This window comes from Gallus gallus, chromosome 1 (genome assembly GCF_016699485.2).
Source record: "Gallus gallus isolate bGalGal1 chromosome 1, bGalGal1.mat.broiler.GRCg7b, whole genome shotgun sequence".
In the NCBI taxonomy this organism is placed as follows: domain Eukaryota; kingdom Metazoa; phylum Chordata; class Aves; order Galliformes; family Phasianidae; genus Gallus; species Gallus gallus.
The window spans coordinates 132,127,305-132,144,376 of NC_052532.1; the positions used below are offsets into that span (position 1 = coordinate 132,127,305).

A 17,072-nucleotide genomic window follows, 5' to 3' on the forward strand; every position below is an offset into this window, starting at 1 on the left:
TACTAATGTTTCTTCTAAGGAAATATGAAGATGACGAACAAACTTTACCCAAGGCATTGCTTAGGCCAGCCCTCATTCTCCCTTTCAGATTATATGTGGACCAGAATATCATTTTCAAATAGCTCTTTGAAACAATTTATGCTCATCTTTGTCTCATTCCACTAATAAACTGACTTTAGCAAAAAAGACACATGACAAGAGATCATACATTTTATCATAAATTCAGCTATCAATAGACATTTCAAGTTTTAAAACAAAAAAACAACAAATCACAGGCTGCGAGGGAAAACTAATGCTACTCACAGCATCAGTTTGTGAAGATTCATCCTCTGGTTTAGTTTTGATGTCAACAATTCCATCTGCATGACGAAAAGTACAGTCAGCTAGTGCATCATACACTGTGAGCTTCTGAGCTTTCAAGCCGTACTTCTGCAACCACTTCTCAGAAGTCAAATATTTGTCAAATTTATGCTCTTCTAATGGGTGATCAGCTTCAGTTCCTAACAAAGGAAATTCAAGAAAAATCTCTCATGTGCAGTAGGGTTCATTTGAGATGTTCTATTTTTAACAGGCTCTGCTATTGGAGTCAAAATTGTCAAATTTATGGCTAAAATCCGTCTCCTAAATTCTTAATTAGGCACCTAAACCGTTTCAATTTTGTATATGACCATCAACACATAGTTTTGAAATCAACAAAATGATTGTGCCATTGATTTAATTGTATAAATATGGACTTAGCAGAGTAGGTAATCATTTCCAATTTTGGCAGCAAAACTGATTTGAAGAACTTGGAAAAATAATCCAAATCAATTCTGAGTAAAATACAAAATTAAATACTAATAAAAGCCCAGATATTCCTCAAGCTTAAAATACAGAATTATAAACTGCAGAAGAAGATATAAATGCCACTAAGAATGCCTAGCATATTATCAGCTGTAATTATCAGTTTCCATTCTTTTTCCCCAAATACTGTCTGACTGTGCACTAGAACTTCCTGCGTCACAGATTTGCCCAAGGATGGTTGTTAGATTAATGGAGGAGAAAAACAGACAGAGCATGGTTAAATAGAAGAATCTGAATGTTTGTCAAAAGATGAAGGAAAACACATTTTGTCACACTGACAATTTTCCATACTTGGTCTGCTCAGAAGCTTTCACATCTTCAGGATTTGGAGCAGATATTTTAACTTTGGCAGTCACCTATAGCAGAACTGTGCCCCTCTGCCATCCCTATCATCTAAATTTTGTCAAGTTTAAAACTGATATGATCAGCAGCGACCTGATAAGGTTTGGCAGCTAAATTCCCTGAAGATTACACATTGCTCTGAACTTGTTCCATTTGCACTGACTGCTCTGGAGTTAGTGGATATTTCTGACTCATCTTTACTACCTATTTTGTTGTGTTTGCTTTTTGTCTTTCTTATCAAGCAATTCTTTGCAATAAATCCCTTTAAAACTGGCACAAAACTATCAGAAGACAGAGAACATAGAATATAAATAGCTACAGAATCAACACATAGAAGGAATATCCATACGAAGGTTGACTTAATTGTTGAATGACAAAAAACACCATAAAAGATTCAGTACACAATGTCAAACTTCAAGGAGAATCATTCGAGAAGATTGAACAGTGGAAGATACAATTGAAAATACAGTTAAGAACATAAGCTAACATTGCCATTGTCCTTTTTCAGCGAAGGTCATTTAAAGTAAAAGGCAAATTACACATCTCTGGATGTGATCTTGTGTTTCTCCATAATACTGCCTTTCCATATGCTGAGTATTCTACGCAACATATCACTTGTGTATTACCTTAATATTTTCTCTAGTTTATATTATATTTTACTCTAGTATTTGTTACTGATATAGAATTAAATAGGATATTTTTTGTCTGACCTGTCGTGGCTGCTCTCATACTTACATTTTTCATGTTGTATTGTTTTAGAAATTTTCTAAGGACCACCTTAAATTTGGGAATTGCACATCTCTGTACACAGGTAATAAGATCATAGAATCATGGAATCATAGAAAGGCTTAGGCTGGGGAGGACTTCAAAGATCCTCTAGCCTACCATGAGCAGGGCTGCCACCCACCAGCTCAGAGCCCCATCCAACCTGGCCTTGAATGCATCCAGAGATGGGGCATCCACAACATCTCTGGTCAACCTGTGCCAGCACCTTACCAACCTCTGAGTAAAAAATTTCTTCCTTACATCTAACGTAAATCTTCCCTCTTTTAGCTCAAAGCCATCCCCCCCTGTCCTGTCATGGTCAGAGGGTGTGAAAAATGAGTCTCTCTCCTGAATATAAGCTCTCTCTAACCACTGTAAGGCCACAATGAGGTCTCCCCAGAACCTTCTCTTCTCCAAGCTAAACAAGTCCAACTCCCTCAACCTGTCTTCACAGGAGAGGTGCTCCAGCCCTCTGGTCATCTTTGTGGCCCTCATCTGGAGCTAGTCCAACAGCTCCACATCCCTTCTGTACTGAGGGCCCCAGGTTTGGACACTACTCCAGAGTAAAAGGGCAGAGAATAAGGGGACAATCACCTCCCTCTCCCTGCTGTTTTGATGCAGCCCAGGATACTATTGGCCTTCTGGTCTGCTGGCTCATGTGCAGCTTCTCATCCACAAGTATCCCCATGTCCTTCTCAATAGGGTGCTGTCAATGAGTACTTCCCCTAGACAGTATTCACATCTGGGATTGCCTTGACCCAAGTGCAACATCTTGCATTTAGCCTTACTAAACCTCATTAAATTCTTGCGTGCCCACTTTTCGAGCATATCCAGGTCTCCCTGGATGGCAACTCTCCTTCTACTGTATCAACTGTACCACTCATCTTAGTGCCATCAGCAAACTTGCTCACAGTACACTCAATCACACTGTTTATGTTGTTGAAAAAGATGCTGAAGAACATCAGTCCCAAGACTGGCCTCCACCCAGATATAGAGCTTTTGACCACCACCCTCTGTCTATGACCGTTCAATCAATTCCTTATCCACCTAATAGTCCAGTCTACAAAATAGTGTATTTCCAATTTAGAGGTAAGGCTGTGGTGTGGCACCATGTCAAAGACGTTATACAAATCCAGGTAGATTATATCAGTTGCCCTTCTTTTGTCTACTGACACCACCACGCCATCATAGAAGGACACCAGATTGGTCAGGCATGATCTGCCCTTGGTGAAGCCATGCTGGCTGTCTCAGATCACCTATTCTTCTTGCATGTGCTTTAACGTCTCTTCCAGGAGGATCCACTGCATGATCTTCCTGGTGCAGAGATGAGGCTCACCAGCCTGTAGTTCTCAGGGTCTTCCTTTCTCCCTTTCTTGAACACAGGAGTGATATTTTCCTTTTTCCCATCACTGGGGACTTCACCTGACAGCCACAACTTTTCAAATGTGATGGAGAGCGGCATGGCAACCACCTCAGCCAGCTCCTTCAGAACTCTGGGACACAAGTCATCTGGCCCCATTGACTTGTACATACTAAGCCTCACGAGGTGAACTTGGACTTGCTCCACTCATAGACTTGGAGGGATTTTGCTCCCCCATCCCTCACTAAGAAGTTCACAAACACAAGAGGTGTGAGAAGCCTGACTGGCCATGAAGTCAGAGAACTCATTAAGTAACTCAGCCTTCTCCATGTCTGAGGAGGCCAGCTCTCCCTTTTTCACTTATCAGAGGGGGAAGAGGATAAAGGGCTCTGCATCACTAGCTTGATAAAATACACCTAAACCAAATAACTCATGAATGGGTCTTATAGTAGGGTGAAATTATTTTCTCATACATTAACTTCAGTGATCTACGTGGTATAAACATTTACTTTATTTAGATGCAGCTAGTGACAACCATATTGAGATCCTGACCCTGTAGACAAACCTGTATAGACAGATATTAATTTAAACAAAAAAACTACAGAGATCAGACAGCATCAGTCCAGGTGCAAGGGCAGAGCCTGTTCATGTGGAAACATTTGCTTTCTCATTGCTTGCCGTTCTTAACACAGCAAGCTCAGCAACTGTCACAAATGTACTCACACCATTTTAAAAATCATTTTCCTTTTTTCACATGCTTTATGTAAAAAGTCATATCTCAGTTCAGACAACTAGTGCATTAGCAGGATATTAAGCAGAAAAGTTGCCTCTTTTTCTCTTTTTCCTCTCCTGCAGAACACCACAATCTTTATAATAAACTGTTCTGCAGCTGAGCATTTTAAAAAGGAATCAAGATGACAAAAACAGGAAGAAATACAGACAAGCAGGTACTGCAGCTATTTGGATCAATGGGCAACAGTCAAGTTGAAGAATGCTGAAGAATGCCAAAACAAATCACACTGTTATTTTGTTTCTTCTAATTCAGTTTATGAAGTGATTATGTATGAAGGCATGCACTACAAGAACATTAAAGCTGTATAGTCAAACACACATAAGTAAACACTGAAATTAGGGCTGCCTTTGCAGCTTTATTGTGGTCCTTTTGTTCATATGCATTATGGTAAAACAGTTTAACTTCATAAGGAAAGCCCTGCTGATCCAGAAGATGCTATTATCAGTACAAAGAAGTGTATTATGCCTTCACAGAAGAATTTATGCAGAATAAGTCCTGCAGAGTTATGTTGCTGTCAGATGTTCAAACCCAGTTCAGGCAGAGAAAGCTCCTAGCTTCTAATCTTCACTATCACAACCTCAACACACCAAGACCTCAGGAGACCAATCATCCTGCTGCACCTCAATAGGTAGTCCAGAAAAGGGTGCCTGACCCCAGCCTCCGCCCAGTCAAAGTAAAAGCAATTACACTGCATAAATAATACTGGAGCTACACAGAATCACTGACAAGATGTGATAATTCAGCCTGAACCTTATATCAACTTACTAAAAAATACCACTATACATCAAGTAAATATTCTAAAGCCAGGGGCTAATGCAGAAGATGACAATCACTGATAGCCACAACTCTGATTCCGACGAACCAGTCACTCAGTTACAATTCAACACTGAAGCTTTCTAGACTTTATGGATTCCCAACCTTTCAGTATTATAAACTTGCCAGTGAATCACTGAATCATAGAATCACCAAGGTTGGAAAAGACCTCCAAGATAATCTAGTCCAACCATCCACCTATCACCAATATTTCACCACTAAACCATGTCCCTCAGTACAACGTCTAAATGTTTCTTGAACACCTCCAGGGATGGTGACTCAACCACCTCCTTGGGCAGCCTGTTCTAGTGCTTGGCCACTTCAGAGAAGAAATGTTTCTTAACATCCAACCTGAACCTCTCATGGCACGACTTGAGGCCATTCCCTCCAGTCTTACTGCGTTGTTACTGTTCTTCTCCAGAGCATGCTCAGAGCTACTCCATCTATCAGGGCTGAGTAGTTTCTCCCTTCCAGGGATTTGGAAACCAGCCATGCTTGGTCCCCACTAAGGTTCAATCCAAATGGAACATACCCCAGGCCAAACATAAGGGTGAAAACTATTAGTTTAACAGACAGATGTGGATTTTCTTCCATGTTGTTCAGTGCAACGGTTGTCAGAGCACTCATCCAGAATCAGCTTCAGTCCTCTGATTTTGACTAAGAGAAGTCAAAATTACACTCTTTTCAGCAAAATAAACTAGCTATCAAGCTGGAGGCTACCCACAGAAAATCAGAATGGGGATCTTCCCCAGCACAGTTAAGAACAAAATCAAAGACTTATCAGCTCATGCAGAGAGAGAAAGCACACACACACAAAAAAAGGAGCTTCAGTATCTTGAAATCTAGATAATTTCTAAAGTTAGTCATTGATGAATTTAAAATGACATGTTTTAGCCTCACCTGTTAAAATTTAGCAATTTTTAAGCAGTTGTAAACAGGTATTAACAATGCAGGGTTCTAAGCAACTCTATGTTTGGTTGCTACGTATAAGCACAACCTACGTGTAGTTATTTCAGAGAATATTGTCCTCAAATCAACATGTAATCAAAACTATTCAAAATAAAAGAAATTGATCATGAATACAATGGTAACTGTTAAAAGAAACATAAATGATACTACCTGCAGAATCAGGCTGGTGAGAGTCAAATAAAATTTTCTGAACTTGTCTCAGCGTACTCCTAGCTTCCTCCAACTCTTTCCAGATCAAAAAGACATCTTCACGAACACCAGCTACTGCAAAAGGAATAACAGATAGAACTTGACATTTTGTACCAATTTCTGCTTTTTACAACTCCCGTATTATCATGAAGTCATCCAGGTATTACTGCATCACCTTGTTCACTGAAGTGACAAGTGCTGTTCTTAGATGGAATTCAAAAATGGGCTCAAAGCTATCAGAACGTGAGAGGCGTTTAGCCTGGTAGAATGAACCAACAGAGCTGTTCTCAGACACTTCCCAGAATGGGAGGAAATCCTTTTTAATGCTCTCAAATAATAAGAGGAAAATTCCACAAAGAAATTCACATGTTGTTCTCTGGACTCCATTGCAAAACCAAGCTGCAAATATGAGATCTAACTGAAAATTTACAGAGAAGACATTTGCAACACCTTCAATCTCCTACAGTATATAAATATCTTTAAAATTTAATCTCTTTTCCCCATAAGAGTATGTAATGTAATTTTGGTACAACACGTTGATTTTCATTTTAACGAATCTCAACAGATAGCCATAATTAAATGCTAAAAAACAAACAAACAACAAAGCCGGAGCTGACACAAGATTTTCTTAATCCCAGTAGATTTGCTTCCCTTGATTAGAAGATTAAAACATGTATTTATTTAGTAGAGTATTATTACTAAAACCGAGTCACCACGTACAACCAAGTAACATACTACTAAAAATGTGTTGAGTCTGAGTTTAAATTGCAAACTAGGACTACATAGAAAAAAACTGTGTGGTGTATTACAGTAAAAATATATGTAAAAGGAACTGAATCATGAGCTATCCTAGCCACAAATGCAGACTACAAGCTATTGCAGAGCATAACCTACTACTGAATTGAATGTGAAGATGCTGAACAAGGCAAACTTTATCTTAGCATCTAGTGGTTCAGTTAATATTCACTGGTAGTTCCCTCTATAGAAGATAAGACATGCAAACTCGCGTGTTAAAGTAGGCTACCAGCAAACAAACAAACCTGATCATTTTGTTCTTTGATAAACTTCCCTGAAATAATAATTAGAACGTTCTACTAAATAAGAACTCAATTTTAATTGTGAAATGCTTTTAATTTCCAAGAAATATTTTGAAATGTGTTGATGTACACTGCCATCTCCTGGGACCTCCCTGTACTTCAAAAAAACCTGTTTCTGTTACAACAAAGATCAGCATTTCCTACATCACAAAAGCCAGGAGTAAAGTAGATCATTCCACAGCATAAAAGGCAGAAAAAAAAATATCAAAGTCTGTCATCATTAATTTACAAGTTCAAAGTATTTAACTTTAAGAAGGTTTTTAACATTATGTTTGAAAATACTGAAATCAAGAAGAAATTTTCAACTATGTTTAAAATAATATTGGTGATTTTATAGTGTTTCTTCATTTCCTCTTAAGCTCATGCTCTGGACTACTCAAATTTACAGGACTATTGGCACTGTCTCTGATAAGATACATCTATTAAATTTGTATTACACAAGGAAGTATCTTATTCCTTATTAATCCATGGCCAGTAAAGTAAAACCGCATGCACTTTCAAAGCAAATACGTTTAATGGAGCATATTGTACAGGACAAATGCAGGTATTAACAACTGCACATTGCAAACAGCAAGTTGCCTAGAAAACCCTTCATCTGGCAAAAACTTTTTGTGGGCTCAGCTGGAAGAGCAGGCTGTAAGCAGTGGCAAGCAAAGATACTTTCTCTACAAGGGAGGCTCACCTCCACCTCCACCTTTGTTTCCATCTCTACCTGTGCCTTTTCCTCCACATCGGAGGAGAAGTGGGAGAAAAGAGCCATGCCTTTTCAAACAGCCCCAAACCCAACACACAAACACGCACACCGCAGGTCACATCCTCCAGCTGTGCCTTTCACCCAGCAGCCTGTCCCTGAAAGAAGAAAGCACAAACCTCTCTTCGACTTATGTTCCCTGCACTCACACCTCCTCATTGCTGTGCCATTTTGGGGGCCATAAACTGAAAAGCAGCCAGAAGCCACTGCTGTGGAGGGGCAGTCCCCAGATGTTCCAGGCCTCTTGGCACACCCTTAGATGCCCACACTGCATGAAAGACCTCTTAAATCATCACATCATCCCCAGAGGGGAAGGGCTCACCACCCGGCTACGCTGGCTGGCGGTTTAACAGCCACCAGGTTCCAATTCAAAAGTCACAAAGCAGCGATGGCAGCAGGGTGGCCAGGGGACATGCATGAGTGAAGCAGCCTTAACACTTCTCTGCCTTCCCCGGCCTGCACAGAGCGCCAGCCGGCTCAGCTGGCTCCCGCCATCACTGCTGAGGTGAAGTATGGCCTGCTGTGCTGAAGGATGCCCTGCCCCAGAGAATGGAGGCTATGGAAACGAGGAAGAAGATGGAGACAGGAGGCAGGAGAGCCTGAGATAAGGGGCAGGAGTGCTGTGCTGACTTGTGTGAGCTGAAGCAGAACGGTGCATCCGAGTGAAAAGGCATGGGCACTTACACGTATACACAGAAACTCAGAACCGTCCTCATTTCCATTTCCCGGTTATTTAATACCATCAGGTGAAATTAAAGCAAGAAGCATTTCCACACCAACCTCCCAGCAGACAAACTTTTCCGGTTTGATGAGTCACTGTAACCCATTTCATTTCATATTCAAAGTACAAAACCTGCTTAGAAAAAAAAGCCCATGCGAAAAGAAGCCTGTGAAACTGACAGGGTCTTTGAAATGTCAAGGAAATACCAGCACAGATGCAAATCATGAAGACCAGAAGTATTTCTTATTTCTCTGATGATCTGACTGAGGTTGTGGAAGCAAAACCCAGATGTAATGGTGTAAGATATACTGTAAACTTTTTTTGCCTGCAAGGCAAGAGCAATTTTTTCACTGCTGGTCCCTTCCTCAGCCTCTACGTGGCAGCAGAAGACAGCAGTGTTCTCCCAAGAACCGGCTGTCAAACGAAATGCACCTTTGGAGGGGGAAGCCTGCAGGTCCAGAGGCGCACAGGAGGGCAGCTGCCTGAGCACCCACAGAGTCAGTCAGCAGGCACCCTGTCCCCATCTTGCCCTTCTTCCCCTGGGCAAATGGACAAAGCAAATGAACTTTGTATCCCGTGGGGTATTGCAGAGCAGCTATCTGCATCACTCTTTACACATTAGCAAAGAGAGTTGCCAGGCCAAGGTTAGGTTGCTAAGACTGGACAAAGCACAAGTGAGGGAAATGCAGAGGCAATGATCTTTGCTTCAGCTTATAGGCAAAGCAGCTACTACGTGGTCATTATCCTGGCTTTCTGAAACCTCAAAACTGATCAAGTACATTAGTCTACACAGACTGGAATGGTACGCTATTCCGAAAGTCTGGCCATGCCAAAATGTCGCTTTTCAGATATGTCTCGTAACTCAAATCCCGACTTCAGTCCACTGGCATTTTCTTTACACGTACAGTTCATCTACTCCACCACACAGAGATATACTGCCCAGAGATGTACTATTGTTTGCACCTCAGGAGCCATTATACATCTCAGGATCTAGCTCAAAATGCCACTGCTTTTCAAGCCCTCTTCAGCACCTATCTCCTCCCAGTCCAAGCCTGTAACATAACTGTGGCCCTTCTCAAAGAGAACCTTCTTCACCACAGCTTCCACCATCTCTCCTGTACTCTAGGACGTCAAGCTCCAACTTTAATTCCACCTTCCTTCCACTTATAATTCTAGCTGCACAACAACATTGCTTAATTCTGCAGCTTTTTGCTGATGAAGAAGCTACACAAAGAATGTAGGCAGAAGTGATAACAGGAAAATCAGTGCTGAATAAGGATATATCACCACATTGGTCCAAATTAGGCTTTATGTAAGAGTATTTCTTCTGCATTAAGTAGGACTGAGTCTGCCACTATGAGCACCTTAATTATTTACTGGCTCACACCTGATTTGATCTCAAGCACTCACTCAATGAGTTCAAAAATATGTATATCCTATTTGGCAGTTTCTCACGCTTCCTTTCTAAATGACTGCTCAAGATGCAAAGCAGGGGAGAATTCAGTTCTTATCTGAAATGTTAACTAGTTCACTTCCGACTTGTTTTGTTTAAGTAGATGAAAAAGAGTGAGCAGGAAGATTACCTGCATTTGCAAAACAGTGTTATTCAGTGGATACCCAGAAAACTATCAGATTTCCTTAGAATGTTATTTTTCCAGTCCATAAAACGTAATGATGAGTTTCAGTTTCCAGCTGTTGCATTTGCGGTGCAAAAAGAAACAGAATCAGAATATTCCTGTGCCACCCTTTATTTTCCAAGAAACATCACATTTGGAAGATTAGATCTCTGGTTCATTTTCTATTCATTTCCTTGTATAGTTTATACCACACACCCGAGAACCAGTTTCAGAACACATCAGTGAATAATCAACAATTTTATTATTATCATCTTCTACACCCTTGAAGGATTCTCTGAAATGCGAGACATCAGGCACGGGCCAGAATAATGTCTCCTATACATTTTCTTTTCTGAAAAGATTTTAGATTCTGCATATGACCAAGAGGCTCTGATTGGCTGCCAGTGATGTCACAAGTGTGGTTATAATACCCAGTAAATGCAGAAAGCTAATTGTGTTCCTTTTCAATGTGTAAATTCTACTCCATAATAGCAATAAGACAAAACAGACAATGCACTTCAAGGAGATTACTGCCCTTTTGAGCGATTAAAGCTAGTCAGCTTTCAACTTTAGAAACAGTGATGAGGAAGTAATTCCAGTCATACAGGAGCTCTAGGCCCATCTATTGAAACAGGCTGGTGCCTGGGGGAAGAGGAAGCCAGCTTCCCCCACACACTCAAATGGGGTCTGAAAAAGTACTTGGAGCAGGCTGAAGGAGATTATTACAGCACTCTGAATTAGTATGAAGTGAGAGGGAGGGCTCTGAAGTACACTCTGCTTTTGGCTCCTTAACTCTTTTGCTCTCTTATTTCTGCCCCCAACTCCCCCATTATGTTTCTTTCTTACTGAATAACCACGGTCACACTGAAGGACAGGTTAGAACACAAGAAACAAGACCACAACCCAGAAAATATGGGGCAGTTAGTCCAAGAGTTAAAAATGGTGAGTCCATTTTTAAGTTCACCTTATGCCATAGGTTCCCTATCAGTAAAAAGAGGCTAACAGTAATGCAACACTAACACCCCTCAGTATAATGGGGATGTGAGCCAGGAGAGAAAAGGTCTTATGCCTGCTGATATTTTAAAAAAAAACATTTTTCAACTGAAAAAGCCTGCTGATAAAGATATCAGACTTGACATACACAGACTCACTTCACACCACAAGCTGGTCCAGTCCCACTGAAGAGTAAGGCTGACTTTTCCTGGTGGAAGTAGCACTGTGACTAAGAACCATGCTGAGAGCTTTCTGTCCAGCTCCATGAACAGTAAAATGGAGATTCTGCTTCTCCTCTGCTTCTTTCTGTTTCTTCCTCTTACATTTTTCTAATCTTTTTCCTCTCTCTTTGTGCCTTCTCTCTAGTTCTTTTTACCGTGCTCTCTGCCTGTCTTCATGATAAATTCAAAGCTTGAGAGGAGGAAGTCAACCATATGTGGTTTGAATTCCTTGGTATTAGCCATGAACTAGGTCTTATTGATGTGGCTGTTGTATCAGATGCCATTCTTATCTCTTTCATCTCCCTTTCTGCCATTACTTTCTACATTACCACCAGGACAATAGCACTGATATGTTTATCTTTACCCCTTAAATGTTGTTGCCTCTAATTCTTTTTTCACTTCTCTTTCATTCTCATGTGTACATCCTCTATTCTCCTCACTTCTCTCTTTTCCTTTCCCTCTCCTTCCTGCTGACAGCATCTCAATTTTACAAACTTCGTTCCCACCCCGCCCATGCCTACAGGTTTATTTTGTTTTAACATTAAGCAAATTCCTACATTACATTGCTACCTTGAAATTTCACTTAAAAATACAATTTGGTTTTAAAATTATCTACCTAGTGGCATTCTCCCTTTCACTTTTCTGGAATTCTGGGCAATTAGACCTTTCCCATCTTCTTCACATTTTAGTGCAGGTCCGGTAGCATCTCTATAGTAATTCTTCTCAACAAAAGCATGGAATCTGTAATAAAAAATGGGTTTTCACCAGTCTGTAAACTATGTAAATAATTTTCTAGTTTAAACGTGAATGTCACATATGCAAGATTATAGCAACATACAACTTTGGAATTATTTCATTATCTGTTCAGGATAATCAAACGTTCAATTACAACAATATTATGAATGTTATCAAACTTTCATATACATGTATGTACTTTCTAATGTTTCTACCTGAAGAACATACTTTCACTTTGGTATCACTTACTCTGAGGCACATTTCTTTTCAATCATCTGGAAATTTGTTTTTAATTAATGCTCCGAACAGCTGAGCAAGCATATCATTCGAGATATCTGAGAGGATGCTAACACCTTTTAATTAGATTATACTTCCAGTTCAAACCCCAACAGGAACATTTATTTCACTATCGACATACAATCAGGAAGTCAAGCAGACTTCATTTACCCTCATTCTCAAAACAGACAAGCTCCCAGAGCAGGAAAAAGATGCCTTTCTAAAGCAGAACCACACCAGAATCAGGCTTAAATCAAGAAAAACCCATGAACTTAACAATTCCCATGAGGAAGCTGACAACCTTTTAGACAGTTATTGGCAAATATCCACCAGCAAGATATTTGTGGCCTCTGCACCAATTATTTTTTAGTTCAAAAAATAATGAAGATAATGGGAATCATATTAGGCAAAACAATTCCTCAGAGCTCCTTGTCACAACTCTTCTTGCCTCTTTCTCTACCTTCTCTTTATAAAGGAGGGAAAAAACACTGCCAAAAGAAAATGAAGGATGGTGACCAATAATGTATGTGGTATCATGGCGGTATCACAGTTCATTTAGACACATATCAGAATAAACATAACAATTTCCCACAGTCTTGGCTTTTGGCAGACACTCCACCTCTTAAAAGCTACTTCCAAACACAGACGGCTATAAAAGAGCTAAGCAGCTGCCATCTTATCAATTGCTCTGCTGTCATTTGGGAGATTTCTACTGTTGGAGACCTTCCCACTCTTCACAAACAACAGTGAAACAGAAAGCTACAGCAGGCATTTCACAGCTCTGTAACTGTACAATGACTTCCGTTAAGCAGAAAAACACCTTATCGGCTCCTATTGGCCTCTTGCTGTTCAGCCAGAGTTAGGTAATGTGGCTCTTTTTTGTTTTCTCATTTGTTTTCCTTATTTTGATATCAGAATCAAGATCAAAGTTGTATTATCCCTTCCCAATGAAGGCTGACTCTCACTGCACAGCTGGTTCCCAGGATAAAGTAGCCAACAACCATATGGAATATATCAGTTTCCACCAACCACACTGAAAAGCAGGGTGAGGAACTGCAGTTTCACACAACAAGGCCTAATGGATAACACTACTACAGTGTTTTGTTGATCCAGGCACTGCCTATTTAGGACAGGCATTACCTTTCAAGTACATGTCTGCATGACACTTGATCCAAAAAAAACTCTACATCCTTTGCTGGTGGCTGTGGATATTACCAAAGTACAGAGCAATATGACGAAAACTTCATGTTGCCACTCTTTCTCCTAAACAATTTTCAGACTTTCAAAGAAGAGCAGACAACAGATGATTTAGGATATAACTAAGGAATGGCCCTTCTTCAAGCAAGTGAGCACATATGTGGAGAGAGGTTTGTTTGAGTAGACCCTGTATTTCAGTTAGATTATTAAACTCTTAGATTATTTTCTTTGTTTATCCAGACCACTTACTGAACTGGTTTGTCTCATTTTCCTCATGAGAAAAACAGGGATAATATTCAGGTATCTTCAGACAGCAAAACATAGCTGTTCAGATAGCAAAAGATAGCTGTTTTAGCAGCAAAACAGAAGTGCTGAAATCTTACACTGCTCCTTCTTTGTCATACCTGCCAGAGGCCGAGCGGCTCAGCTCCTTCAGAAAAATAACAGTTTCATCTTCCCTGGCATTAAAAGATACAGTGTTGACTGGACAGGGGCCATCAGAAACCTTTCCAAGGAGTAGCTGCTTTGTGTCCGCTGGAACGTCACCCACCACAAAGTAATAAACAGCTTCAATCTGTCATAAAACAAAAACAAAACAGAATTGGGAAGACTGTTTTACATAGATGGTATTCATTCAAAGCCCTGTGCTGTGCTGAGCACCAGTATGAAAATTTGGTAGAATCAATACTTTGCTTGGGTTATCAAATTTGCAAATTTTCAGTTCTCCTTCTCATTTATGCTAGCAATTCAGATGAAGTCCACAGGAAATTCCTATAGCGAGAAGAGAACCTGGCCCACAGCTCACAAACTTGATTCTGCTCAGAACAACCCCCTTCCCACAGAAGTTAACTGAAACCAAAGAGAGGTGCGAAGAAGGACAACTGTGTTAATAGCCAAGAAAAGGCTCTGCGCTGCATTCCACTTGAGGGGAAGAGGGGCACTATCCCAATGTCTTTCCAGGGCTGAAAAACAATATGAACATTAATACCAGACATACTTTCATTGCCAACGTATATTTTGAGGGTTAGGAAAGATGCATCATTCTTTGAATGCTACCACAGGTATTTGCAGATAGTTCATATTTTTTATACTTCTGAGGCAGAGGGAACTTGGCATGTTTGTTATGAACACATACACTTATGTTATGAAAACATTATTGCAAGAAGACAAGAGAAGTTGAAGAAAGGTCCTTTGCTTTTTGCTTGCGTATTACATTATGATGGATTTGATAGCGCCTGCACATAACCATGCAAAACAAATAACCAGTAAATATGCTCCTCGAATTTTCACCAACATTAACAACAAAAGTAACCAACACTTAACCCATGATGATGTTCAAGACAGTAAGAATAGTGTATCGACTCTATGGCATACCCAGAGTACATATCTATTGACAAATAGAGATCAATAGCTGTTTAACAGAAAAACTGCATTCAGGTATGGTAAGGAATATTCTGGCTACTGGTCAACGCTGGAAGACATCTCCTCCAAGCAGGAACCTCACAAATTAACACAGCAGCACCTTGGGTTTTCCCAGGTCTCGTACAGGGGGCTGGGCATCCCATGTGGAAGTCAGAGCCCGTACTTGAGGACCACGCTCACTTGGGAGCAAGCAGGTCTGTTGTCAGCCAGGTGTCCTGACATCACCAATAGACAAATGCTAATGTTAAAGAAAAGAATGAACATCTTTCATTAAAGCGTAAAGTTAACACAACACTTATCAGCCTTATAAACAGATGCACAGAATCAAAATAAATTAAAAACTGCACACATCTGTGCTTTGGTTCAGTTCTGGAAGGTTCCCTCTGTGTTTCATCCAGCTAAATAGTTGTCAGAGTATGCATGAAGCTCTTCCAGCTGAGACCCAAGCCTTGGACAACACCCTTGTCCTGGAAAATCCTTTTGCTGAAGAGGCTCCTGACCTGGGGGAACATATGCAGATTGCACAACCACTTTTCTTCGAGTTCCTTCCGATTCACATCTTCTCCACCTCCCTCCTAAGGCTGCCAATAATTCATAAACTTGATATTTAGTAAGGGTATTAATTTTCACACTTTCTTCAAGTGCCTGCCTCTGCAGCTTCTAAAATGCTGAAGTTTCCTGGGAATAGCTGATGCAGAACCAGCTCCTCAGGAAAATAAACAAAATTGCTAACCACGGACAATTCACTCCACTAAACCATAAAGCCAGCAATACCATACCATGAAGGAAGTGTTCCTTACAGAACGGGGGGGGGAAAGGTTCAAACCTTTCCATTTGTTCCTCCATATTTTGAAAACAATAATTTATGCAGCAATCCATATAAGCAAACAAACTCCATACAGGAACAGGAAGGAGAATACAACAGAGTGCTCCTCGCAACCTTTACCTGGGAGGGGAGGTACATTAGGAGGGGTGACCCACACTTTGCAGAGTGGCACCCGTGTAGAACTGGAAGTTAGAGACCATGGATGCATCTGCAGCAAGTAGAACCCAAAGGACTGCAGCCTCACAGCACAGTGATCTTGAGCTGGGCACTGACAGGCCATGAGAAAAGGAAATCTAGGGACTTGCCACACATGGAAGAAGAACTCAACCTAACGGAATGACAGGAAGAGCCAAGTCTAGGGAAAAAAAGGAGCTATTGTTTGGGAGCAATTTCTGTTGACGGAAGCAGTTCTGAGAAATGAGTCATTTATGACCGCTCAGTCAGTACACAGGTCTTGCCTAGGACTGAAAGGGGTCTCCTCCAGCCAGCAGCACAGCCTGCACTCAAACTGAACTGTCAGTTATAAATGATAATGACTGTATTTAGGAGTAATTAAAGTCTGTCTTACATGGATCACCTGCCAAAACAGGCTCCCCCAGATTACCCATTAGCCCACCAATGTCTAGAAAAAATAATAGATGCCTCACTGTTGGAAGAATTTTAATTTCTGTTTATCTCTATGCAGACTCAGGTCCAATAAGCCTTCTCTTCATCTAGACAGTACTGAAATCCAAATATCATCTTTTTGTTTCTCACCAGAAAATTTGTAACACACTGCAAATTGAAAATGTTAGCATAATTTATGAAGGGGACAATTTAAAAAGCAGTCATAAAAGTGTCAGTGTTGCACAATTTGCTCCTCATCCAGTTCCTTTCTAATATCATTTTCAAAACATTGAGGTTCATCCAGCTGAGAACTCATCTGCACAGGGAACAAGAAGGAAACTCAAGCCAAATCTACCTTCTCTTTCAAACACTGTCTCACAACAAAATTTACAAGGGAGTTAGGATTGGATCTGTGCACAGCCATGGACTCTAATGGCAGCAAAAACTAATGATTCCAACCCACATGATTTTCCATTGAATCTGGGTGCCAGGAACTGAATTTATATTGGAAGCCAACTTCATAAAATCTTTCTTTAG

General features: G+C 40.5%; 1 protein-coding gene across 3 annotated transcripts in view; it reads right to left on the reverse strand.

Moving 5' to 3' along the window:
* VWA3B (von Willebrand factor A domain containing 3B) overlaps positions 1 to 17,072 on the reverse strand; it is a 68,750-nt gene that overhangs the window by 40,674 nt on the left and 11,004 nt on the right. For 2 of the 3 annotated variants that reach the window (XM_004938476.5, XM_004938475.5), the window contains exons 7-10: positions 14,086 to 14,255; positions 12,090 to 12,214; positions 6,036 to 6,149; positions 304 to 500 (exon numbers count right to left, since the gene is read on the reverse strand). In XM_004938476.5, coding sequence (XP_004938533.2) covers positions 304 to 500; positions 6,036 to 6,149; positions 12,090 to 12,214; positions 14,086 to 14,255 — 606 coding nt within the window. The remainder of the gene's footprint in view (positions 1 to 303; positions 501 to 6,035; positions 6,150 to 12,089; positions 12,215 to 14,085; positions 14,256 to 17,072) is intronic. The other variant, XM_040655369.2, reaches the window with a different exon arrangement.